Source organism: Puntigrus tetrazona, chromosome 16 (assembly GCF_018831695.1).
Source record: "Puntigrus tetrazona isolate hp1 chromosome 16, ASM1883169v1, whole genome shotgun sequence".
NCBI classification, from domain to species: domain Eukaryota; kingdom Metazoa; phylum Chordata; class Actinopteri; order Cypriniformes; family Cyprinidae; genus Puntigrus; species Puntigrus tetrazona.
Genome location: NC_056714.1, coordinates 10362847 through 10390169, shown reverse-complemented (window position 1 = coordinate 10390169; position 27323 = coordinate 10362847). Strand labels below are relative to the sequence as shown.

Genomic DNA, 27323 nt, shown 5'->3' with positions numbered 1-27323 from the left:
GCAGTTGTCCAAAAGACAACCATTGACACCTTGCACAAGGAGGATAAGAAACAAACAGTTGTTTCAAAAGAGGTTGACTGTTCAAACACATTAACAGAGAGGCGAGGGAAGGAAAATATGTGGTAGAAAAAAAAAGAGGAGGGAACTGTGAAACAAAACCCATTCAAAATGTGGGGGAGATTCACAAAGAGTGGACTGCAGCTGCAATCAGTGCTTCAAGAACCACTATGCACAGATATATGCAAGATATGGATTTCAGCTGTTGCATTCCTTGTGTTGCGTCAAAGATTATGGAAAGTTGTATTCTCTGATAAAAGTAAACTTTGCATTTCCTGTGGAAATCAGGGTGCCAGAGTCTGGGGGACGAGAGATGCACAGAATCCACGTTGCTTGAGGTCCAGTGTATAGTTTCCACAGTCAGTGATGGTTTGGGGTGCCATGTCATCTGCTGGTGTTGGTCCACTGTGTTTTCTGAGGTCCAAGGTCAACACAGCCACTTGGCACCTGCACTACCAGTACCTGGTTTAAGGACCATGGTACTCTGTTCTTAATTGGCCAGCGAACTGACCTGACCTTAACCCCATAGAAAATCTATGGCCTATTGTGAAGAGGAAGATGCGATATCAGAGTTGCACGCTATCAGAGCAACTTGGGCTCTCATTCAATTCAGGCAAAAGGAGCCCCATTGAGATGCATTTGAAGTATATCAGTCTGTGTGTAATGAATGAATCTAATATACAAATTTGACTTTTCGAATGGAATTAGAGAAATGTACTTTTTGATGATATTTTACTTATATGACCAGCACCTGTATACAGTTGTAAAAAACATTTAAGTCTTGTGGCTATGGCTTAATTAGGCAAAAACAAAAGTCTATTTACAAATGTAATTTAGCTAGGCTGTGCTAATTATGTGTTTCCCAACAGCAATTATGGTCACAAGTTCTGTCACTACCAACAATGCACCCTGGCACAAAACCCCCATGTTGAATTTGTCCCCACTCCACCCCCAAAACCCTTTGGAGGTGCCATGCTTAGACATGCAGAACAACGTTAAAATAATAAATAATAAAATTATATGTACAGATTATGTAATTATTTAATATTGCGCTTTTATAAAATTAACATTGCCCATTGACATAATAGCACAAATTAAATCAAATAAAATTTTATTTCATGTATGCTGCTTTTGGGGGGCCTAAGTTTGCTTTATGCCTTGGGCCTGCTCTGACCCACCCTACAGAACAGAAACACCAAATTCAGTGAGTCACCATGGAAACGGGCACTAATAAGCATTTCTTTTCATGTAAAGGCGAGTTTGATGTAGGGAATATCACCACCTAATTACTGGTTGTGCATTAATTTGTATTCTTAGCTTATAGATTAAAATTTATTATTTTTATTTATTCAATTGTTTGATTAATTGTTTTATCAATTAGAGCATAAAATAAAATGGCTGAATGTATATTTACATTTAGTAATTTTGCTGATTCTTTCATCCAAAATGACTTCAAATCGGGGAATACATAAAACGATTTTTCTTAACAGACAGGAAGTGCTCATAATACCATTTCTCAGGTATTGCTCAAATAAGTACAAGCTAGAAAGGGAATTAATGTTTTTTTTTTTTCAATTAAGTCAAGTAGCATCAAATAGTAATTAGATGTCATCTTCATTTTTTTCTCTGTATGCCTGTGTTGTGTAGGGTGACCATAAGAGCCATTTTCCCTGGATGCATCTTTGCCAGGATTTCTGTATTACTTTGATTCAAAGTACCTCAAGAGCGTTTTGAAAACATAAGGAAACTATGTCATGTCGGTCTGTATGCGACCAAAGCCAGAACCTAGATATTTTGAGCAATATAGAAACCCTGGCCGGGACACGTCCTTTGAAAATGGCTCGAAAACATTGTATCTCCCTTTAAGTGAATAAGTCCTCCATGTGTGAAAGTGGCTGGCTATTGATTATTGCTGCTCTGTTCGGCTCCTCTAAATCCACACATAAGAAAATTTCTTCCTTTTTCTTTGTCGTTACTATGATTATGGACACCCATGGGGAAGCATCCACTCGCTCTCGCATGTCTCACTAATTAAGAAAGTCTGCACAATTTTTGGTATACCGTCTATATCAATGGTCTATTTGAGAAATAGGTGCCGGAAATGCACTTATAAGTCCGTGATCCACCATAAAGAAAGAAGAAGAACCCTGGTACTGGACCAGTTGAGGCCAGTTCTCCTCTGGCCGGACGCTCAGCACTTCATTTACAGTTAAATTTTAAGCACATGTCAGATTGTGCAAAGGTGTGTGTGTGTGTGTGTGTCTGGTTCTGGTGATCTGTCCACAGGGCTCAACTAGGTGTTCTGGTCTCTGATGAAGGTCATCTCTGGGTGCTGATCCACCATCTGATCTGGATACGAGCTGAGAAACAGAATAAGAAAAAACAGACTAATATTAGTGTAGATGCCATTCTTTTTACAATGTAATGTGTGCATTGTGTGTTATGGGGAGTGTTCCCGGTTTCAGCTGATATAATTAATGTAAATTTGAATACTTCCTGGTTCTAATAAGGACTCTAGCTGCTGCGTTTCCACCAGCTGAAGTTTGATAATCAAGTGTGCAGAACAACCACTTAATAAAGCATTGCAATAGTCTAACCTTGAGTTCATAAACTCACAAATTAACATTTCTGTGTAATTGACTTTTAAAGGATTTTTGAGATGTGTTTTTTTAACGAGAGGCTTAACAAGGTTTTGGGGACATATCTTAATGACAATTATGAATTAATAATAGTCAAAATAGGAGTTTCTCTAACACATTGAAGACTTGTGTCATTTGTTTTATAATTGTGATTTCTCTCAGCATTTTGAAATTTGCGAAATGCATACCAAAGTGTAATCTGTTTTTTATTATCATGTTTGGTTTAGTTTTTCCTGTGGATGTTTGTTTATTTATTATGTATTTTCTCCTCTTAAACACTGTTCTACAGGTTAAGATAACTGTGTATCTGAGGAGCGATTTCTGTCACGCGAGTTCCTTGAGATCGCCCCCCAGCGGCGAATCAGTGAACCAGCTTCTATGTTTTTTGTTTGTTTGTTTGTTTGTTTGTTTGTTTGTTTGTTTTTGTTTTTACCTGATCTCGGATCAGTTTCATCAATTTAAGACAATAAACATAAGAATCTGAAGGTGAGACCATCAATTACAGTATAAACACATTGCTGAATGGAATAGTTATTGCATCCTTATTTTCTGACAATTAAATAAAATGTATATATATTTTTAATTCTTTCAAAAACAAAACCATAAAATTTTTAACGGGGTAAAATGTATTTATTAATTTGAAAGATACATTTTTATAGACACTGCAATACTGTCAGAAAGTTGCCTCCACTGTTTATGCCTATATGAAACTATATTGTTATACTCCAATAATAAAATGTACCATATTCGTTTCAAATTGTACATTTTTGTTTATTAAGTGATTCACGTTTAATTTAGCTCCACAATAATTCTTAAATATATTATTGTTGGTTTAACTACATCACTTTTCAAACCGGCATCTACAACGGGCAGCTGGGGCCTTTCCTTGGGGTCCTCAGTCAACGTGTTGCCGAACGTTTGTATGTGCAACGAGCTGATCGGCTTGTTTTGGTTGCACGTTTTTAGATATTTGGAGGTACATGTACGGTTCCGCTGATATTTCTGAGCTAATACCATGATGCCGGGGGAGAACCAGTCCAAAGCTGTAGGAATCGCTTCTGAAGCTACTTCCGGCACTTGTCAAAACTGCACTGTTTTAAATCAGGTGAAAACTTTATTCCCAATATCAAGACATCGTCTACTGTTTGAAATCTGACTAAATTTGTTAACCAATTAATAATAAGTGTTTCATGAGAATTAGAGCAGAATAATAATGCAAATTGGTAATATAAAACTTATTTGGGTCAAATTAAATACCTAGAAATTAACGTTCTATCAATACGATGCTGTCTATCTTATTCACTTGATTGTAATTATATAATCACATTTTATAAGCGATTTCCAGTTAGTGGTACGCTGAATATTGTTTGATATTATGATTTTAATTTGATGTTTAATGCAGGTATTAACTCATCGTCTCTCTACTTTGAGGAATCTCTTTATTCATATGCTATCTGTCGATTACAAGTAAAGCTGGATTTGTATTTCTGTGTTTCTACGTTTTCCAGAGCTTAGATGAATATGTGGCTGCTTTGTTAATTCTGAAGCAGAAGATTGTTGACACAGAGTGAGTGTTTTTATTTTATTTTATTTTATTTTATTTGTTTTTCATTTAAATGTATTGTGTTTATCATTATTTAGCACCATATCAACATGATACGAGATCCTTGGTAGCAAAAGAATAGTATTGAGATATCATGCAAGCTTAGGTCTGACTTTTTTTGTATAAACTGCAGTATTATAATCGCTTGATGTCATGACACAAATCATTTGTTTTCATCATAATCATAATGTGTATGCCGCATATTCGTTAAATGGTTCAGATTTTAGTAATTGCAGTTAAAAATCAAAGATTTAGGATAAAGAGGTTTATATTAATACTGTAACTATAATAATAATTTATCGAAAGAATGTTTCTTAACTTCCTACATGGTGACTTTTTAGTTTTATCTGCAGTGTCAAAAGCTATGAAGGTTTTTATTATAAGCTAACCTATAACTTTTTTTTTTTTTTTTTTTCAGCCATCTCTTGAGTGAATACAAAGAGAAGTGTGATGATATCCTTTTATAAAGCTATGTAGATGATCATGCCATGCTCCACACCATGCATGAATTTTTGATTACTTTATATTTGCTTGTGCTTATACCTATTAGTTGCTTATTAGCATGCATAGTACTAGAAAATTAACCACTTATTAATGCTAATTAAGCACATATTATTCTATATGACCTTATTCTACATCCCTAATCCTATCCAATACATAAACATAAAAACGAACTTACTTAACTATTAATAAGCAGCAAATTAAGAATTTGAGGGAAAACTCGTAGTTAATAGTTTACAAGTGTTGGCTATTATAAAGCGTTACCACATTTTTTTCTCTATGAAACCATCTCTCATGTTTTTCTTGACAAAAAGTCACAGCTTCAGAAATCCCAGAGGTAAGATATATATATATATATATATATATATATATATTTTTTTATTTATTTATTTATTTATTTATTTATTTATTTTTGATGCAGTTATACTTTAACAAGTTGCTGTTTACTAAAGAAATTTAAAGTACACATTTGCCAGGCTGTTACTAGAACTGGTGACTGAGAATACACAATGTGAACCTAGGCCTTAAATTGCATACTGATAACAACTGCAAAGAATGCACTTCTTATGTTGTAGTTAAAGTAAATCAAAGCCTGGGTATTGCTGTACAAGTAATTTATACTCGGTGACAGATAAGCTCCTTTATACATGCACAGGTCATTTGCTTTTTAGCATTGCTTTATAAGTTTGATAATGTTCACAGTATCATTTTTTTTTTTTTTTTTGCAACAATTGTTAATCATGATTTAAGTATGTGACTAAACTAATGTCTGTAAAACATGACAATCTTTTTAAAGAGAGAGCAGCAAACTGCACAAACAGCTGGATGAGGTGTTGCTGAAGCTTGAACCCTTAGAGAAACAGACAGTGGAGTATGAACAGATGAAGACAGAGCTGGAGAAAACTAAGGTCAATGTTAAAACACCCTAACTTTTTTACCATCACAATTCAAATATTTAGCAGTTGATGCCAATTTGAAATGTTCTGATTCTGTTAACCAATTTTAGTACATATTAAGAACTTTTACTTTTATATAAAAAAAAGAAAATGTAATAAAACCTTAACCAGTGTTTCCCACAGTGTAAATATTTATAACAAAATTGAACTGATATCTCTACAATGCGGTTAAGCTTACTTTGATAAAGAAATCTATCCAAAGGAAGAGATGAGAGAGCAATCTTTTCACAGCTGTATTGCCCCATCTCTGTGTCTTTTGTTGCCGTGAGGGGTTTGGGTATTTCCAGTTTTCAAATGACAGTAATACAAACTTCAGTCAGTCAACGTCGAAGAAATAACACTGCCGGTCACTCATCAGATAATGCGGGCAAACAAGCAATCAAGGAAGTATGTGTGTTTTGAATTGTGTTGGGGTTAAAGAACAGAAATATAGCAAAAATATCTGAAAAAAAATCACAAATGTTTATTTACCATAATTATCCGAAACCATGCATGTCTGTACGGTTGTTATGTCTGTAAAAGCAATAATATAGCCATAGATATTGCCAAACGCCTATATTTAGTAAGCCTATTATATAGACGTTTAAATATATATATTTTTTATCTTTATGGACCCTGAAGGTTAGGAAATGTATTCAAGATGCTAATAAAGTTAAAGTAAAGCTTATAATTGCAAAATAACTTGAGTTTTACCATGGGCTGACATCTCAAGCGTATGGTTGAGTTTCATAAAAAACATAAATAAAAAAAAAAAAAGTGCTGGAGGTTATTTATTAGAGGTCTACTAATAAGAATTTTAAGGTTTTTTTTTTAATTAGCTCTTTTTTAGGGGTGAAGGTGGGATAGTTCATCAAAAGAAAAAAAAGTAAATACAGTGAATTATATTTGACAAAAACTGCATTTTACTATTCTGAATAGAAGCTGTATTCCCAAAAACATTTTACTATCTACCTACTATTTGAGATTAAACCAAGTGAGTAGCTACACTTTTGTTGAATTCGTTGGCACTCTACGACCAATACCGTAGGAAGATTAAAATCTAGGTGCATAAAATCTAAGTTAGAATTCATTGCAATGTTTGTAAAGAACTGGATATATGTGCATGTTATTTTCTCTTTTTTTATTTTATTTTATTTTGTATTGTCAACAGGTGGATTTGAAGTCGTATCAGCTGAAGTGTGAAGATATCGACAGGCTAAAAGCTGAAAAAGCTCAGGCACTTACTCTGTAAGACCACTTTACTGTAGTAATATGGTGGTTTATTTGCTCTTGTGATTGTTGTATTCTCACAGTATTTGTATGTCTGTCTTGCCAGGAAAGAAGTTGTTGAAGAATCCTTAAGACAAGCAGAAGGTACATGCATCACAAATCATTTTAGGTTAAGAGATCAACAGGGCCTACACAGCTTTTTTTTCAGTTTACTCAACTTTGGACCAAGTTGTTTAACTTGTTTAACCCAAGTCACATGTCTCTTTTTTGATTATCTAACATACTTTATTATCTTAAACATTGATGTAACTGATTTTTTTTTTTTTTATACAAATGACAAACCTTAATGGATAGGTTAACATTGTTTTTGTAAGACATCTTACAAGACTAAAATATCCTGAGAAAGGACATTAGTAGTTGAACAAAAACAAGACATGCTAACCTCAAGAATGGTGGCAATCAACAAATGTTAAAAAGATCTTTACATCAAAGTACAACAAATAACTAACAATAATGAACAACAGAAAAGGCTTACAACATTAGGGGGTTTTTGTTGGACTGACAAGGGTTTTTATGTTAACTGAAAATCTGCAGTTCTATTTTACAGTGTATAGATCAAGACTGCTGATCATATTAAACACTTTTTACCAATTTCAAAAATTTACCTTTCCTCGGCTGACTGCCAATGTCCTTCATATTTTTCTTTTCGAGCACAAATGAGAGTATTTTAAAGAATGTTTGTATCAGTCAGTTGATGGTAGCTGTTGGCTTGCATAGTATGAAAGTAAAAAAATACTATAAAAGTTAGAGACTACAGTCAACTCTTTGGTTACTAACCCGCTCATGTTTTTAGCAACTTGAAGATTGGTCTCTTTAGTCTCTTTAGTCTAAATACAAATAATCAAAACTGAATCATGACTATGCAGTGTTCACTCACTGAATTAATGGATTGTATTTGTGTTGCCCATAAATCATGTTGTTTTCATAGATACTGTACAAAGGCAAAACTTGGAGAATGAGGAACTCAGAACTGAAAAGAAATCACTGGAGGACGATTTACAGAAAGCTCAGGTAAAGTTCTTTAAAGTTACATCTGTAGTAATAAAATAATGGGCTGTTAAAATGGGATACTAGCTTCTAAATGCAAGTTATTCGCCCTGTTTCCACCGCAGTGAACTGTAATTGTGTCATGACATGCAGTTCTAAAACTAATTTAGGTGAGAATGTAGTTGTTTGAAAATGAAATCTAGGTTACTTATAAAGACAGTGCCTATTTGAAAATGTGCTTTGACTTTTCGAAAACGTGAGATCAATGCGATCAGCGGGTGCTCACTTCTCATGTATCTCGGGAGAGAACAGCCTCAACTTAGTCCTTCTGATAGGGTTGATATACTATGTTTTATTTGCTTTTTATTATTTATATTTCATTGAATGTATTTATTTTTCCTGATCAATTTTGTATGCTTTATTTCAAGGATTCCCTCAGAAAATATCTTCAGACTGCAGAGGAAAATGAGAATCTCAAGATGGAGAATGCAAAGACACTCATTCTGTAAGTTCAACTGGGTCTATTATATTCATAATGTTATTTGAACAACACTTTAAAGCAACATTTATGTTTTCTATAAATGCATTGTGCTGTGGCCCATTTGTCGTACCTTGCTTAATACATCTCAGGTGGTTTGATAGATGCAAGATCATCTAATTGTGATCTCTGATTAGTTTTTTTTTTTCAAACAAATGTGTTGATTTGATTAAAATATCTGGATTAAGTTGCATGAGATTACTGCATATTCTTGTGTGCAATGGAAAGGGCAGGTATATTAATACTCAATAGCAATTCAGTGTATTGGCTGGAGTCAAGACAGCAACATAATGACATCATTATTAAAAAAGAACAGCTCATATCTCATAAAACCTTATGAAACAACTAAAATGGCAGAAACAATATTACAAACAAAATGTGCACTTTCTTTTATTTTCATTATTTCATGATTTCTGATATTTGTGCAGATTTTACATTTTGTATTTCAGTGTTGAAATGACTAGTTCATTTAAGTTTTTCAAGATTAGTTACCTGACAGCACTAATTAAAGGAATAGTTCACCCAAAAATTCTAATTTACATAATTTACTCACCCTCAAGTAGTTCCAGATCTGTATGACTTTCTTTGTTCTGCTGAAAGCAAAGGAAGATAGTGTGAAGAAAGTTTGTAACCAGGCTGTTTTGGATCACCATTGACTTCAATAGTTTTTCCCTACTGACAGAATTTTCATTTTTGGGTGAACAATTCCTTTAAAGTTTCTTTGGAATTTTTTTTTCTTCCCAAAGCAGTTTGAGTTATTTCTTCACAAACAAATTTCTCAATGATTGAAACTGACTCTATATTATTTTAAACTACATAGCATTGTAATATTATTTTCAAGTTAACGTTTAAATTATTGTTATTTTAAATTATTATTGTGCCTGGTGTAATGGGGTACTTTTGTGCAGTGGAATCATCTGTTTAAAACAGTGCAGTCAACTAGAGGATGAGTAAAAACCATCTGAGTAATACACATACAAAGAATGGGCCCCTGGTGTACTGTACCTATTTTTTAATTGTTAATTATGTTTGCTGCCGTTGATGTATACTTGATGTAAGTTTTTTTTTTTTTTTTTTTTTTTTTTTTTACTACACATTCTAATGTTGACAAAAATAACAAAAATCTGTATATTGTGTTTTTCTCTCAGGAAAGGAAACCTTGAGAATGAAATTTTGGTGCTGAAAGGTCTGTGTTGGTGATCTTGTATTTTAATCAAGTTATAGTGCATGAATGAAAAACTGCAGAACTGTAAAATATGGACTATTGCACATATTAAAACACATTGAACTACCATACATGTTAAAATTATTTTCTAATCTCCATACCAGTTATCCAGCAGCTGCTTTTATACAAGTTGGATTAAATTAAATCTAATTTAAAATGTAATTGTCTATTTCTACACAGAGGCCAATTTTCAACAAGACAATGAAATCATTTTTCTAAAAAATGAGAAGAGACGACTTGAAGAAATGCTGCACACAACACAGGTTTAAATTTTGCCTAAACATATACTCTGGTAAACTTTAAAGTAAAAGGCTATGATTTTAATGTGATTACTGTTTTTACTTCCTTTTTTTTTAATTAGCAAAGACTCGACAAACTTGAGGACTTGTTCAACAAAGGTATGAGATGTGCTTTCTTTTACCTAGTAACTTGATCCTAGTATTTAATTTATTTTCAGTCATTAAACAAAATTATTTCTGTCTTAGAAAAAAGGAATATGTCTTGCCAAACAGATGCTGAGCCACTAATTGACAAAGGTTTGTATTTTCTAAAACTGTTAGACTTTTAATTGTATAAAGAAATGCTTAAGAGAAATTGCTAGACCGCTTGAGAGCACTTGATGATGTTTTCTTTAATTGATAACGTTTACTTCAGGCAAAGTCAGAATGCTGCTTGAAGAGCTCTGGCATTGTGTGGAAAGTTCCCAATCGCAGGAAAATCTGTTTCTTGCTGGTAATCATTCTTGCATTGATTTTACTTTTCTTTTTCTAAATGTGTATTCATTATCAGGCAACCAAGGGTAATTCTGATAGAGGTAATGCATATTTATTTTGCAGGGCAAGAGGAAAACCAACTTCAAAGAATATCTTCTCAACCACTTACAAACAGTCCTATAAAAACACAGATTTCTCATCCATCTCCAGAAAATCTCAGTCCAAAAACTGTATTGCAATCTTCAAAACACTCCACAACTAAAACACCATCGGAGGTCAATAGGCCTAAATCATCTCAGAAACTGATAAAGCAGAATAGTGATCAACATTTCAGTATATCAAGTAGAAAGAGGAAAGTAAGTTCAGATGTGCTGGAACCTGTGAACACTCGGACTGAAGATGCTACAAAATCTCCACTTAAGGCAATGACAGTTGAAGTTGATGATGATTTGTTATATAGAGAATACTCTGTGGATTTGAAGGACATTAAAGAGTGGTTCAAGCCTTTGCCTGCAGCTTTATCTCCTGTGCATAGCCCCACAACAGAGCTGGTAAGTAAGAATTTGTTTCAATTGCATTGTAATGATCAAGTGATTCAATTTCAAAGACAATCCTACTGAATCATTTTAAATCACTATGATAAAAGCCTGCTGCCAGTACTATGATTTTCGAAAATGAGACTTAACACTTGAGTTGCTTCTCATTGCCTTATTTTTTTTGCATCCACGTTTTCTTTCCTCGTGTGTTAACAGCGCCATCCCCCAAGATGGGAGGGAAGGATGAGTAATGAGGGAAAATGTTTGAGGAATTAAATGAAAGCTTATTTGTACAGTGAAATATTCTTGATCACTCAAGCATCAGTTTGGTTAAAGGGGTCATCAGAAGCAAAATTCACTTTTACATGTTGTTTGAAGTAAAAAAATTTGGCAGTGTGTGTACACAATCTAGCTGTTTTAATAGCTGTTACCTGGAAAAATGTGTCCCAGGAACTTTTTTCTCCTGGACCTGTTGCTGTCTGGGTTTTCATCGTTGTCTAATGTACTGAGAAGATTACGCAAATTGTCTGGTTTGCGTGCATTTCTATTTTGACCATATAGTGGTTGTTTTCTTTTTTTTTTTTTTTTTTCTTTTTTTCTTTTTTTTTTTTTTTTAAGGGAGGGGGCACAACAATACTATTCTGCTTAGGTCACCCATTTTGCTAGCAGCAGACCTGTTAACAGCCACAGAAATGTGGTCCGTAGAACTAACGAAAAATCAGGGCTAATGAAAAAAAAAAAGTTCACATGTTTTTGGCAAAGTGATGTAGTTTGGCATAGGCTCCTTCCATGTTTGTTAATTGACACTGGGGCAATATAGACCTGCCCTAAATAGGTAACAACAGTCCTCCATTTTTTTAACACTGAAGCAGGTGTAGACAAGAATGTCTCCTTTTGTAATTAGTAATTGAGGTGTTTTGTTGTTGGATGTAATAACAAACATAGCAGTCATCTTTTACTCCCAACATCTGAGCTGCTGAAGATACAGAAGTTTGTTTACCTAAAATGCATCTGTTTCACCTCCAAAAGATTTTTCTAAGACTTTAAGAGCCTTTCTTAATAATGTGCTAGTTTGCGATTTCTGTGACGAATGCAGCTAAAGTATATAATCTTATGACCCTAAAGGATCATATCAACTTGTGGAAAATGGGCATTCAATGACCCTTTTAATGAATATTAATAAAGTAAGATGTCATGATAAAAAATGAGAGATATGGTTTATTTAAACTGCAAAGATAAAACATAAATTAAAACTATTACGAGAGATATAAAAAGGGGGAGGAGAATTTATACGTCAGGTTTTTCGTAAGTTTTTTCATTTATGGATTTTCTGGAACTTTCCACACTTGTATCTCACATCTTCGTGGTGCAGTTAGAGACTTAAGATGTCTTTCAAGATGGCTAACACTGATCAGTTTCCGGGTCACAGGCTGGTGGACTGATGAGCGAGAAAATGAGGAAGCATCAGTTTGAGTATTGAGAAGCTCAACTGCTCTTTGTCTTTGTTGGTATTTATATATATATATATATATATATATATATATATATATATATATATATATATACAGCATCTATTATTGACTTAGTTAATAATTATAGCTTATATTTGTTCCTTCTGAACCTTTGTTGATATGTGTACATATGTTATACACATATGATTTGTGGAAAAACTATGTATGTGATGTTTCTTAAAAATGTGACTATAATAATGTTCCTTTCTAGCCAGTAGTGGAAAGGAGATGTAATATGACACTTTTCATTTGTTCTTTCAGGTCAGTGTGAATGACGACCAAGCAATGCCCAGTACTAAAGAGAAATATCAGCCGTATAATGGAAAACAAAAAGCACTATCAAGTTTACATAAAGCTATTCTAAAAAACAATGCACATTTAGAGCCTTCAGATATAGAGGATCAGAAGTCATTGTTGAAAAAAGAGGTGGAAAAATCTTCTGTACTCTTGTCCCCAGACACTCATGCAAAATTAGTTGTACCTGCAGATAACATTGAAAAGACATTGTCTGATAGCCATCACATGGAGGTAGAGGAATTGTATGATGTACTGTCTGGTTGTATGAGCAGTACCCCAAGTGAAACTGCAAGGTCAGGTACAGGAAATGGACAGAGTGCGGAAAGTTCTTTAGAAAATGATAGCACACAAACTGCAGTAGAGATTCCACTGATGGATCAAGACGGTGACAGAACAGAGTTGGAGGATACAAAAGCTACCAACAATCTTAAAAATCTGTTGGAAAACACAGATCTGCAGCAGCATGTTGAATCTGAAGTAGTGAATGTCACTTCTGTTCAGTCTCCAGAATGTGAATCTTCTCAGGCACAGAACATTGTGTCATTGGAATGTGTCAAAGGAACTTCAACACTTTATTTGAACTATAGTAAATCAGACAGTGTTGAGAATAAGAAATTGAGTTGTGTACCACTAGAAATGAAAACTGTAGCGGATATATCATTGCATAACATTCAGAGCAGACTGGCTGACGAGGTGGATCAGTCTGAAACTGATGAGTCTGAAGAGGATAATAATCCAAAGCCTACAGGTGTTTGCTCTTCAAGATCCTCAAAGGATGAGGAGTCATCATCAGAAGATGAAGCTTTCTTTGGTTTAATGAAAAAAGTTAGGGATGTTCATTCATCAGAAGAGTTGGACCATGTTTCTAGGAATAAGCAGTGCTCCACTGCAAAGCAGATGTCCAAAGATGAGCCTCAGGAATTTTTCTCTGAGAAAAGAACATTATCTCACTCTGGACTTTCCACTGTGATCACGGAGTCTGAGGATAAAAAAGATTCTGAATGCCCAGAAAATTACAAAAATGTTTGCAAGTTAGAGAGCCCAAGAAAAACATTGGGGCAAATGAAAAATGAACTTTATCAGCAGGTAGATGGGATGTCAGCAGATACCCATAGCCCCTGTGCTGAAAATGTTGTCAGTGATATTTACGACAAGGAAATATCAGGAGATTCTTCAGCGGATAATCTTGATCTTACCAGAAGACCATGTCAAGATACTTTGGATCAAGAAAATCCTACCTTTGAAAAAAGTGGCAGTGTTTCACTTGTTCCAGGTCTTAACACAAAAACACTTATTACACCAACCTCATGCTTATCTCTTGGAAAGGTCCGAACCGAAATGGGTCCACCTCTGCCTCCAGTCGTTATGCCACTGACTGCTACTCCTCCGAGGTTTGGAAAACATCACACTCCTTTAAAGCCTACTTCAGTATCTTCAAGATTACCAACTGATGAAGCAACAATGCTGCCTGTGCCTGTTTTTGATTCAGCCCTTCCAGATGTGTCAAAAATGTCTCCATGCTTGACTACTCCATCACCATCTTGTGGTGTTCCCTCCTCACCACTGCAGTTTGGATCAGCTACTCCAAAACATGCTGTTCCAGTCCCAGGAAGGCTCCCATCATCTGCCTTATCCTCTTCCCCCCCTGCTGCTTCTCAGGAAAATTCTATGCAGATGCTAGATACTATGTATCCTGAACTCTCTGCACGAGCCCGCACTTTAAACATACTCCGTGGGAATGTTAACCTGACCCGAGTTGGAAATGAGAATGGTACCTCCCCTCCACCTGTTAACCAAATATCAGGAAATAAAACGATAAGTTCTTCATCCACTGCCTTTACCAAAACAGAGCAGAAACCAAAAAGGACAGGTGTAAACATCCTATTGCCAAAGAGTGCTAAAAGACTCAGACTTGACAATTGTTCACCTGCTCCTCCTGGTGTTGCTTCCCCTGTAGAACAAGTAATGGATGATCAGACTGTTATTAAAAGGGAATTAATCAAATCTAACCAAGAAATACTAAGCCATCAAGAAGAAGAGAGAATTAAGGCAGACAAGACAAATGACATCAATTGTCAGATCTCAGAAGTGCTGGCCAAGGTCGGATTGTCCTGTTTCGACGTGTTGCCTGTTGTTAAAAGCCATGTATTCCTTGGGAGAATATCTCAGGTGCCAATTTTGATTGATGAAGAAAAGGCTGTAATTGCTGATTTCTGTGTGAATCAGGTATGTTTTTATACTTTGTGCAATTCAGATGGCTTTTGTAGTTAATACATTTTTGAAGACATTGATGCCTACCTCTTTTCTGTTTTTTTTTAGTTTTCAGCAGAAAAACTCATATCTGCCATCTTGAGTAAATTAAAGACTGAGAAGAGCATTCTCAGTTATGATCATATACAAGCTCTCTGTAGAGTCTATACAGGAATATGTCGCCAGACAGGGGACTGTCAGAAAGCCCATGCCTTGGCATACAATATTCTCAAAGAGGGTGAGTTTACAGCAACTTATTTGATTATATGTATACAACATGCTCATACAGAATGTTTCTTTTTTTAGTTCTTTGCCCATTTTAAATGTTTCCATTAGCTTCAGATTTTCAGAAACAATGCATGTGTTCTATCTGAACTAATCCGATTCTATACGGATTCTTTCTCACAGATTTTCCTAATGCCTCCAAGCTAATTTTGTTCATGGTCACAACGTGGCCTAGTGTGCTCTTCCACGAGACCCCATTGTGCAAGGCCATTCATACAGTGACCAAGCTTAAAGCAGAAGATGACATTTTGGAATATCTGACTAAATATCTGCACTGGGATAAGGTATGTAGTTCAGGGCTTTATTATTTTGATTGCATTCTCTAATGGTTGGAGCTAACAACACTACTATGATTTATTCTTTTATGAATATTATTACAAACCTTTAAATGCTATAATTTCCCTCCTGGCCATGGTCATTTTTGTGGCCACACAAGTGGAATTTTGTTACCTTTTAAATCAGTTCATGAAACTAATGTTTTTGTATTAGGCATTTTTTCAGTTGTCCCTTAATATTTTCTAGAGTCCACCTGATGACATTCATAAATTGATCAGCACCATACTGAAAGCACTTCAAGAAGACAAAGATTTGACATTCCAAAAGCATGATCGTCATGGTCATGACCTTTGCCCAACTACATGGGAGTACATACATACCTTGGATCTCTTGTGTACACACATGAAGTGGAAATGGACACATGATTATGTTATTGGGTATATTTATCTACTGCACATAGAATGTTAACTTATTTTGGATCAAGCGTACATTATATATTTAGAAATAATAAATATACTTTTCATGATTTATTTTTTTAAGCAAAGAGCTGTGGCCCATTATGAACACATGGGTGACACAATCAAGGCTTCAGCAATCCCCAGTCCGTGATGTTTCTGTAGCAGCTGTTCTAAGATTGATTGGTGCGTTGATTAATACTGTTTTTAGTTTTAAAGTCATTTTAAAGTTTTATATTAATTTTCATTTAAATATAAATAATTCTGTCAAGGCAAATTCTAATGTTTTATACTTTTTGATTTTTGCATTTTACTTTAACCGTTTAAATTATTGGCTTTCTGCAAATCATTCGTTTTCTGTACTTCAATGGTGCATTACATAGCATCTCAATGTAATGAAAAATAATATTTAAAAAATTCTACAAATAATATGAAACTACAAAAATAACAGATTTGAAATTTTTGTTTTGTTTGTATTCTTCCAGGACGACTTGGACAGTTAGGAATGAAACAAATGCTATGTAAATCAGTCCAAAATGTTGCAAAAGCTGTAAACCTCTTTGGAAAACATGGTATTACAGAAGGTACTGAACCTCTACTAATGAATGTAATGTAACTGTAATAGCAAATTAAAAATATACATTACTTTCTTCATCTTTTATTTTTTTTCACACTTCAACCATTTGTTATATGATTGTAGGTGTGCCCAGTGAAGTGCAGTTGTCTGCGGTCTATGCCATTTATGACCTGGCACCCTGTAACCCCAAAGATGCCCTGGAGGCTCTAGCATCATGGCGAAGCGAAACCACACAGCCAGTACCCTCTGCTGTGACCAGCTGCATAACTCAGATTGGCTCCCTTTGTCGTCAAATTAAATCTTGAACTTTTTATTTCTTTTTTTTTATCACTTCAGATGCTCTTTTTGTGATTACTGGTTAATGAGAATCAAGGAAATCATGGCGTTCTTGTACATTCATGTATGTTATGTAGATTAAAGAGAATAACTTTATACCATAAAGATCATTTGTATTGAACTTAAAAATGTTTTTGTGTTTGTGTTTGTTTTGTCAGCATTAAGGTTCAGAACTAGAAAAGTGGTATTTGATTCTATTTTTAAACTAAAATCGTGAAGAAAGAAAAAAAAATCTGTTTAGATTTTGTAATATTCTTGATGCATTGTGTTCTTTTGTCTTGATTTGATTAGATGCTGTCATTATGTAACATTAGCCTTTTATAATTTTAGTTCATTTATATTCATGGCAGGCTTTGAAATGGGTAATAAGACCTAAAATTCCAGTTAGGAAGTATTGTTAATAACAGTGAAGGTAAATCGTGACTCATGCTGTGTCTTGCAGACTTCACTTAATTGTTTTAACTGCAGTTTATTTGGGAGCTTTAAGCTGTGTCAAGGCATGTTAGTTTAATCCAACAATAAGTTGAATTGATCTAATGTTGGTAAGACATTTTATTGTTTAATAACTGAATTGACCAGTTGCAGACCAACTCAGATTATGCTGTAGGCTGAACCACTGTTAAGTGTTTAGTATTATAATTTTGGCGTGCTGGGTTGATTTAACTTTATTTATGAGAGAACATTTAACATTAAATTACAACTAAATTATTGGCAAATGACCTTTAAAGATTAAACTAGCTAAACCTGATTATTCCGAAATTCTCGCATGACATTTTTATTGGATTGGATAAATGGGTGTGGAAATTAGAGGGGGTGTGTTACTCTTCCAGAAAGAATTTAAATTCTCAGAGACATGCGCACTCTGGTCGAAATTCCCTGCACGCCATATTGGAATGCTTTGGATTCATCAATTCACTGAAAACCAGCTCACGTAGAGGATTGTCGGTGTGTTTGTTCTTCCCGGGTTTTTTTTAATTTTACCCAGCGTCTTGCAAATTCACGTTAAATTTGTAACACTTAAGGACGCCTGACGAAAGAGTGCTTGTGAGCTCTGTAACGGTAAAGTTGGATGGATCCTCGGGTAGCTTGGATTCAGCCAGAGCAGAAAGGACCTGCCAACGCTTTATGGATGCGCGTATGGGAAACCTCGCAAAGGCGAAACCACTGTCACTCACTGCGGGTAAATACACCTGCGTTGACGGCCAGTTTTATGAAGCGGTTTTCGCAGGTTCCCACCAACACCGCTGGAAAGACTTTTAACAGCTACTCCAATCAGCCTTATAATGATAGTGGTGCCATGAGGTCTCCAAACGCATGTTCTGACTCTGCACCTCCTTATGTCACCCCTATCAGAGTCAACGGTAGTGATCCTTCGTCACCTTTATCTTCAGGTGATTCAGAGAGTGACAGCCCGACGTTAGATTTATCATCAGCCAGGGGTGACAGTATTGGCGCAAATCCAGCCAAAGTTCGCTTTAACTTTACTGAACATATGCACAATGTCAGTAACAGTTTGCAACAACAATATCAGCGACTGCAAGCACAAATAATAATGGATAACCAACTTAAGCATTCAGTGAGAAAGACAAGCGACAATAAGTCGAGCACATATGGAATGAACTACTTTTTGTCCCACTCTAACGGCAGTCATTTATGTGTGACCCCTTGGGCAACTAGAAGATACAGTCCGGGTATTAACGGGTAAGAGCATTTTTTTCCCTGTATTGGTAGACCCTTATCTCTTTTATTTACTTGAATAACTGCGCAGGTCCAGAACAATGCTATAAACCTTAGAGCAAGACAAATAAGCAAGCTTAAATTCAATTCAGAAATTAAATGCATGTTAGAAGTATACTTACTAGTTATTACCTGTGGGTATAACTGAAGGAAATAACTTCGGGTGATAAAATAGTATAATATGCAATGTGTGTGTACATGCTATACATATATAGCGTATGAAACAATACAGACTGTGTCAAAATAGTTAATGCAGCCTGATTGTTATCAGTTGAATTAAAGAAATCTGATGACGTGTTATGTAAAAAGTGTTTTGTAATTGATTTCATTTATTTTTTTAATTTTTTTTGGATTTAAAGAATGTGCTGCATGACTTGGAGAAGGAAAGGTTTCATATTTTGATTTAAATATTTCATCGGACTAGACAAGTACTTTGCAAATGCAGAAAGTCAGTGTGAAGTGGCATTAAAATGTACGTACTTTATTAGCATTGCACTCTGAAACCACTTTTAGCCTGTTGAGTAAGTAGCTTTCCCCACACCTTTCCATTACTTCAGTTATCTGGTCTGTAGACACTTCTAAGAATGTCTACTTGTTTGACATTTCCTGTATTTGGCTATTGGGTGTGAAGACCAGAATGTAGACTGCATTTGGTAACCCGATGGGACACGCTTGCAAAAACTCTGTAAAAACTTATTTTTGCAAGGCTTCGTAAATAAAATGAACTGTCACACAGAAGTCACTATGTAACAAAAGACAAACATGTTTATCTTTTCCAGGCTCCACGAGGAGATAGTGGATTTTTATCATTTCATGTCACCTCGTCCAGAAGAGGAAGAAATGAGGAGAAATGTTGTTAGCCGTATTGAGGCTGTAATCAAAGATCTGTGGCCTATGGCAAAGGTGAGTTCAGCGCACAGAGATTTGCTGTTTCTATTTAACAAAAGAGGCCCAAAAAAACTATATTGGAGCTCTAGCAAGGAGACATTTATATTTTTGACAAAATCATTATCAGCGGTGGTGTGTCAGGATTAAATGATTGAATCATTTTAATTTTTGATATTCAAAATAATTTTTCTGTCACTGTATAGTGCAGTTTTTCATGTTTTGTTTTTGTGAACAAGATAATCAAAAGATTGTAATGTAAAGTGCATATAATTACCAGATCTTTTTAAAATACTATTTTCTGTTTTCAGGTTGAAATATTTGGCAGCTTTAGTACAGGACTTTACCTTCCTACTAGGTATTAAATTTGATTGTCTGTTTTTTACAGCGGTAAATATTGTTGTTTTGTTTTTTTTATTGTGTGGTTTTGTTTTTAATTGCATTATGTAGTGATATTGACCTGGTGGTGTGTGGAAAATGGGAACAACCACCTCTGCAGCAGCTGGAACAGGCACTCAGGCAGAATAAAGTGGCTGAGCCTTTCTCCATTAAACTACTTGATAAGGCTACGGTTAGTCATGGTGTTTTTCATTGAGCACCTGTAGGTCATAATCCCTGCCTCTTTATAGCGGTTCCTTTTTTTATAATTGTGTTTCCCCATTTCTCTCTTGTAAAAAAGGTTACGTTAAATAAGGGGGATCTATTAAATGATTGATATTAATTTAGTTATTTATTTATTTTTTTTTATGCATCCAGGAACACAGGGTTGCCAGGTCTCTAATAAAACCAGTCCACTAAGTTCTAAAACTAGCCCATTCACATTCCAGGGGGAAACTGGCTATTATTTTCTTCCAAAATCACATTCCGTGAGGGTCAAAAGCATCTTCCAGGGGGTGTTTTTTTTACGTGTTTTTGAGGAGTTTTGTTTCAGCATGCAGACTATAGTGAGATCCGTATGAAAGTAGGCCAGTTCGATTCCAACTGCAGACGGCAACACTGCAGAAAAAGGTTTGCTGAACGGATTAGTTTTGTTTAAACTTTTTAGACTAGAGATAAATATTGAGCTTTGCAACCTGATATATTTTAGATTGTCATGTTCTAAATTCCTCATTTAAAAAAAAAAAAAAAAAAAAAAAAAAAAAAAAAAAAAAAAAAAAATGTGTTCGGAAGGAGGAAAAAAAATGAATGTGCAAGTGATACGAGAGACTGTACACAGGGTTAAATGTAAGTTACAATATGTGGCTGTTTTGCAGGGCTTTCTTTTATCAAAAAGAAATACTGAATAAATCGCATCTTTAGTGGTCAATTGAGGTTTGGAGAAGAGAAAAAATAACCACAGTCATTTCAAATAAATTGTGTGTTTGTTTTTGTCTTAATTGATGTATAATTAGAGCATTTTTTTTGCTTCACAGGTACCAATAATTAAGCTGACTGACAGACACACAGATGTGAAGGTGGACATTAGTTTTAATGTTGAAACTGGTGTCAAAGCAGCTCTGTTTATTAAGGATCATCTTAGGGTGAGATTCATTGATAATTTATACTGTAATTTAATTTTGAATGAGCAAACGGAGGCCAGATTAAGTGCTTGATTTGGTGTGGTACAATTGAAAATGTTGTGTAGACTGATTTGCACTGATACCGAGTAAATAAAGGGATAGTTCACCCAAAAATCACAATTCTGTCATTATTACTCACCCTTATGTTGTTCCAAAACCGTAAGACCTTCATTCATGCTTGGAAAACAAATTACAATGGTTTTTATCGAAGTTTGAAGGTTGTTTGACCCTGCGTAGACGGCAACGCAACTGAAATGTTCACAGACCAAGAAACATAGTAAGGATGGTCCATGTGAAATCATCTATTCAACTACAGTTTTACAAAACTATGAAAATGCTTTGTGTGCACAAAAAAGACTAGGAGAATTATTGTTAAATGATGTATTTTACCATTATAAAAAAAAAAGTGCAAAGGCACTCTTGATGATGATACAAGGTGGATTTTGGTGGAAAATAGTTCTTAATGTCATTATTTTTTATTTTGTTCACAAAGTGTTCTCATTGGTTTGTAAAAATGTGGATCACTAAAATTACCTTTTTCTGGTCTGGGAATGTTTTAGTTGCATGCAGGGTCATAAAGCTCTCAGATTTCATAGGAACTGTTAATTTGTGTTCTGAAGATGAACAAAGGTCTTACAGGTTCGGCATGACATTAGGGCGAGTAACTAATGATGGAATTTTCATTTTTGGGTAAACAGTACCTTTTAATGTATCATAACCTGACAATTTGATGAAAGTATTTCTGATAAGGTCTATATGTAACCTTCTTTTTTTTTTTTTTTTAAATGTAGCGATATTCTGTGCTGCCTTACTTGATCTTTGTACTGAAGCAGTTTCTGCTCCAGAGAGATTTGAATGAGGTGTTTACGGGCGGTATCAGTTCCTACAGTCTCATTTTAATGGTCATCAGCTTCCTGCAGGTGAGGCATCAAGGAAAAAGTATTCATGTTCTTTTGCATAGAGATTTATTGTCTTTTGCCTCTAATCTATATAACAGTACTTCACATCTCTTGGCAGTGTTGAACTTCATGGGTGATCAAATATGCAAGTTTATTTTAATAATTCATTTGATATTCTAATTATGTCTTTTGTGTTTATTTCAGCTCCATCCCAGAATAGACTGCAGAGCTTCAAATATCAATTTGGGCATCCTGCTCATTGAATTCTTTGAATTGTATGGGCGGCATTTTAATTACCTGAAAACAGGCATTCGTGTTAAAGATGGAGGAGCTTATCTTGCTAAAGAGGAGATCATGAAGGTTTTGGAAAATAGATATAGACCGTCAGTGCTCTGTATTGAAGACCCAAATTTGCCAGGTATGGGACAAGCCATCATGGACCAACCAGTTGTATCCCCTTGCATTTGGTTTCAAGTTAAAATGAGGGTTTTAGTTTTCTCTGAATTTGTAGTAATGTCAAGGTATGTGCTTGAAAGGGGAAAAAAAATCCTCTTCTGATGTTTGTAAAGCTGTATTTGGTACGTTGTTGGTTTTAGTGAAATTAAAAGAAACTTCTTTTTGTTAGGAAATGATGTTGGCCGGAGTTCTTACGGTGCCTTTCAGGTGAAGGAGGTATTTAACTATGCATACCTCGTCTTGAGTCATGCTGTGTCACCACTTTCCCGCTCCTACCCCAATAGAAATATGGAAAGGTTAGTCCCATACATGTCCACTGATCATAAAATAAAGTGCCAGCCATAAAAATCTTTAATATTTGAATGATTAACTGCAATTACATGCCGGACAAGTCTTGGTTGGTTAAACCAAAAAAAGTATTGTCATATTACTTTAATTTATGGCGCTTTTCCACTAGATAGTATGGCATGGCTGGGCATAGAGTGGGTGGGATTATCTACTAATGTAACCTAATGTAGTTTTGGTTGCGCTGGCTATACTGCCCTGACATCATTTGTAAACGCTCCACAAACAATCCCAACAATGGACCATATAGAAGGAACGGTGATCTTGATTCTCAGCAAGTGGATGTTTAACTGCAAGACGAAAGAGTTTTTCAAAAGAGGCTGATGGCAGCCGAAATGTTTAAATAGGTTTGTGGTTTAAACCAAAGTTTAGGTCAATTCGTCGCTGGCTGTGCTTATTCAAAGCAGAGTTTACACGTCACATTTTGGTATCGGCACAGTAAGCTTGGAACCTCAGCAAAGGTTGTACTAAAAAAAAAAAGTATGTTGTTCTAGGTACTGTATCTTTTTGGAACCACCTTTAAGCCATGTCTGTGAAACCGGGGGTGAATCTGTCAGATTAAGTTGTTGTTTTCTTTTTTTTTTTTTTTTTAAATATTAATAATTAATTTTAATTCCCTATGTTAAGCACACTTGGACGCATCATTAAAGTGACCCAGGAAGTGATTGACTACAGGGAGTGGATCATTCAGCAGTGGGGAAACAGACACAATGTCAGGATGTTTGACCGTAAAAGTGAGTTGTTGTTGTTGTTGTTGTTGTTGTTGTAACAGGCTTTATGAATGAGACTACAGGTTGTGAAATTTTTCTGGTTTAAGTTCAGAATGTTGAAGACTCAGAGGAGCAGACCTCAAGTGAGGAGCAGGAGAGAGATTCCTCATCACCACACAGTGCAGGCTCCCCTGTATCACTGTCCCACCTTCAGCAGCACTCTTCAGCTTCCTCATCTTCCTCTGTGTCTTCGTTTTCTGGGAGTGACATAGTAAGCTTCTGGTATAGTTTCTTGGAAAGGCACATGCCTTCAACATTAAGTTTGCTGTCATTGTAGGTTTTTTCATATAATCTTTAAATTTGTCATTAAGTTTTCTCCCCTAAGGATTCAGACACGCCATGCAAAGCTTCAGTTCTTCAGAAGTTCTTTCCAGTGTCCTGCATGGCTGATAACAGTAAGAAACCACAGAGAAAAGTGAAATCTGGAACTTTCCTCCACTCCAGAAGTCAGGTAATCCCTCAAAATTGTTAGTCATTTTGCACATTCATTAAAGCATGAAAGGGCATGCTACTCCACTTCTGGGTGCATCCACCCTGTTTAAAATTGTTTTTTTTCTGGTGAGTCATCTACACTACGTGGTGGCAGGACATGTTTGTTGTTCTAGTTGTGGTTGTAATTTCAAAAGTACGTTTTTATTTTTCCTACTGTCTTAGTCGCAACCTTTACCCAGCAAACGATGTATGGATGAGTTGACTTGTGTGAAGGGATTAGTACACGTGTATCCTGTTTACTCCAGCTCCACACCCAGCCCTAGTCACTACACTAATGTAAGAGACTAGTGTGATCATCTGGTATTCAATCATATCAATAGAAGACTAACCTATTAATATTTATCTTTTTTTTTTTTTTTTTTTTTTTTTTTTTAATGGCCAGGGATTTGAGGGGCCTCCACAAACTGGTTGTTTAGTCCATAACACTGTGCCTGCCCCCAGAGGTCAACAGTATGGGCATAACAGTTTGCGGCGCCGGCGAAGAGAGACTGCTCCCATGAGTTTCAGCAGATAGTGCTAATCTTTTCTTCTGTCCAAGACAAAGTGTTTGGGCGACAGTCCTTTTCGGTTCAATAGATCAACAGCAGTCTTACACTCAATATGGACAGTGTCTGAAATTGCACTTTAATTTGTTTTGCTCTAACTACACTTTTGAATTTGACTCCATTTGTGCACTTTTCTACCTCCTCTGATTTGTGTTGTCTTAATCTTTGTATGTATAACAAAGTTTACTTTTTATTTTTTTATTTACTAGTATGTTCAGTTAGTAGTTTCTTTTAATTTTTAAAAGTATTTTGGATGCTGTCTTGTCACAGCATCGCTAGGCTGTTTTATTTTTTTTTTTTTATTAATATTTTTTTTTTAAACCATTGCTGTAAGCCATTGTGAAATACTATCTGCAATGTGACTTTAAAAAGGTATTTCTATTTTAATTTTTTTTGAATGCAAGTTAACATTATACTATATGAAATTATTTTTGTATCAAACTTCTTTTTAAAAGTATCCAGTGGATGACTTTTATAGGCACCTATTTTTTATTTTTTTGTGTCTGTTTGCACAAGTGATCTTTTGATTTAAGGATATGCTATTTTTTTACAAGGTGTAGGAATGCTGTCCTTAATCACTTGCATATTCTTTTGCTTTTCATTTTTTCCACCCACCCTCAAATGCATGCAATGGTCTGAATGTTGTTTTCTTGAACTTCCTATTTTGTGACCTTTCATCCACTTTTTGAAATGGATTTTTTTGTATACATTTTTGCTAGTTCACCATTCCTTAACAAAATATTTTACACTACATGTTTCCAAACATCTTATAACAAGATTTTTGGCATTTCATACCTTCTTGCACGTTTTGTTGTTTCTAGGGCCTCTGATACAGTCTCCATTTTGACTATTTAGTATATTGACAAGTGAGCCTTAACTCTGCTAGATGTAAAAGAAACACTGCTGGTTTGATGAACAGAGTTTTTTGTGTCTTGAACAAGGACAGTACAGTGATTTAGTTCCAGAAATCAATCACTGAGTACTCTTTTTCACTTGCATGTAGGTACCATTTGAATGTAGTGTATTGTCTTCAGTTTAAGATGTCTCTTATATACCTTTTTTTTTTTTTTTTTTTTTTTTTTTTTTTTTTAATATAAATGTTTTGTACTCAAATTATTTTTTAAATAAAATTTTTAAACTGCTGCTGTTTTGTCTTTACGGTTTCTTTTAACTTATTCTTGCGAGATGACAGAAACGAATGCAAAGCATACATCATTGTAGCACTGCATAGTTAGTTTTGTTCAAGATTATCCTTTGTGAATTCAATCTGCTTTAAAGAAAACTATTGAGAGAGTTTTCTAAAGATCCAAGAACAACTGCCAAAACACTAGTGAATGATTTACCCGAGTCTGGGATTGATATCTCCATAAAGACGGACATTAGAGGTCCAGGTAGGAATGGACTGTGAAATTGCAGACGAAGAAAAAATCCACTTCTAAAGAAGAAACACTTCCAAGCTGAACTGAAGTTTAAAGAACAACCTGGAGAAAGAATATGCATAATGGAAACATGTCCTTTACAGATGATACAAAAGTAGGGCTCTTTGGTGGAAAAAAATCATGAAAACTCAGGTCAATCTGGTTTGGGTTGACATTTTGTTTTACAGCATATCTCAAAGCATACCTCAATTCTGGTGAAGGACTACCTCTAAATGAGTGAATATCCTTGTCTGGCCTACACAAAGCCCAGACTTGAGTACAGTAGAATATAGACTCTTCAGAAGACATGCCTGAAACTACAAACAAAACAACAGCAACAACTAAAAGATGGGACATTGAGCACAAAACTAAGCTTCTGTCATGGCAATCCCAGTTCCTCGACCTGAACCCTAGAAAACATGTGGGGTGAACTGAAAAGGAGAAGAATCAACATGGAGCTGTGAGCCTGAACGATCTGGAGAGATTATGTTTGAAGGAATGACATTCAAACAGAATAATCTTGTCGGGTGTTCTCCAAACTCATCAGACAATGCAGGTGAAGACTCAAAGCTGTTATCTAGGCAAAGGTAGGTCGAAAAAAAAAGATTTCGAATAAAAGTACAGAATTAAAAAAAAAATTATTTCTTTAATGTGTTTTTTTTTTTTTTTTTACACATTTTAATTCTTATTCTCCAGTTGATGGTTAGACAAAAGCAGTAACAATTCAGATTTATGTCTATGACCATTTATGTCTATGACCATTTTTACCAACAGCATGAATAATTTCAGTTAAACACAATATAAAATATTTGCTAAACCATTTAAAATTGAAACAGATTATTACATTTACAGTTAAGCTAACCTTGCACATTGTCTAAGAACCACACAGGGGAGCTCTTGCTATGCAAGTAGCACTGCTTATTCCGAGCACGTTACATCAGTTTGACTGCATTGTATGTTTTAAAACACATTAAATGCTCTTCGTTATCAATGTGGCCACAAGTCCTATGAACCTTGGTTGATTTTATTTACATTACTCTTATTTATCACACACACGCACACACAAACACATGTTGTGTTTCCATGTACTATGGGGACTCTCCATAGGAGGAATGGTTTTTATACTGTACAGACCGAATGTATTATTGTCTCACACCAACCCTACCATTTTTAGATTAAAAAGAATTATGTTTTATAAGCTTGTTT

The 27323-nt window shown here is 35.0% G+C and overlaps 2 protein-coding genes across 2 annotated transcripts; both read left to right on the top strand.

The window, feature by feature from the left end:
* The first annotated feature begins 3575 nt into the window (after positions 1-3575).
* ice1 (KIAA0947-like (H. sapiens)) lies at positions 3576-17759 on the top strand. The gene is made up of 22 exons (XM_043261951.1): positions 3576-3801; positions 4205-4263; positions 4718-4752; positions 5119-5137; positions 5597-5708; positions 6907-6983; positions 7072-7109; positions 7954-8036; positions 8441-8517; positions 9699-9736; positions 9956-10038; positions 10137-10173; positions 10261-10311; positions 10430-10507; positions 10612-11039; positions 12797-15058; positions 15152-15320; positions 15491-15651; positions 15890-16080; positions 16184-16284; positions 16584-16682; positions 16799-17759. The coding sequence occupies exons 1-22, from the start codon at positions 3712-3714 to the stop codon at positions 16978-16980; spliced, it is 4470 nt and encodes a 1489-aa protein (XP_043117886.1). The 5' UTR covers positions 3576-3711; the 3' UTR covers positions 16981-17759.
* A 139-nt stretch (positions 17760-17898) lies between these two features.
* LOC122361022 (terminal nucleotidyltransferase 4A-like) lies at positions 17899-25749 on the top strand. Its single transcript, XM_043261954.1, has 13 exons — positions 17899-18712; positions 19528-19651; positions 19945-19991; positions 20084-20204; positions 21046-21153; positions 21984-22112; positions 22296-22509; positions 22717-22843; positions 23520-23626; positions 23710-23873; positions 23988-24113; positions 24317-24430; positions 24537-25749. Exons 1-13 carry the CDS (start codon positions 18081-18083, stop codon positions 24666-24668), a joined length of 2145 nt encoding a protein of 714 aa, XP_043117889.1. The 5' UTR covers positions 17899-18080; the 3' UTR covers positions 24669-25749.
* The last annotated feature ends 1574 nt before the right edge of the window (positions 25750-27323 follow it).

Coding starts and splice junctions, on each gene's coding strand:
- ice1 (XM_043261951.1), top strand. CDS start 3,712: ATGATGCCGGGGGAGAACCAGTCCAAAGCTGTAGGAATCGCTTCTGAA. Junction 4,264..4,717: donor CAGAAGATTGTTGACACAGA/GTGAGTGTTTTT, acceptor TTTTTTTTTCAG/CCATCTCTTGAGTGAATACA. Junction 15,059..15,151: donor CTGATTTCTGTGTGAATCAG/GTATGTTTTTAT, acceptor GTTTTTTTTTAG/TTTTCAGCAGAAAAACTCAT.
- LOC122361022 (XM_043261954.1), top strand. CDS start 18,081: ATGGATCCTCGGGTAGCTTGGATTCAGCCAGAGCAGAAAGGACCTGCC. Junction 19,992..20,083: donor GGACTTTACCTTCCTACTAG/GTATTAAATTTG, acceptor TGCATTATGTAG/TGATATTGACCTGGTGGTGT. Junction 24,114..24,316: donor TCCTCCACTCCAGAAGTCAG/GTAATCCCTCAA, acceptor CTACTGTCTTAG/TCGCAACCTTTACCCAGCAA.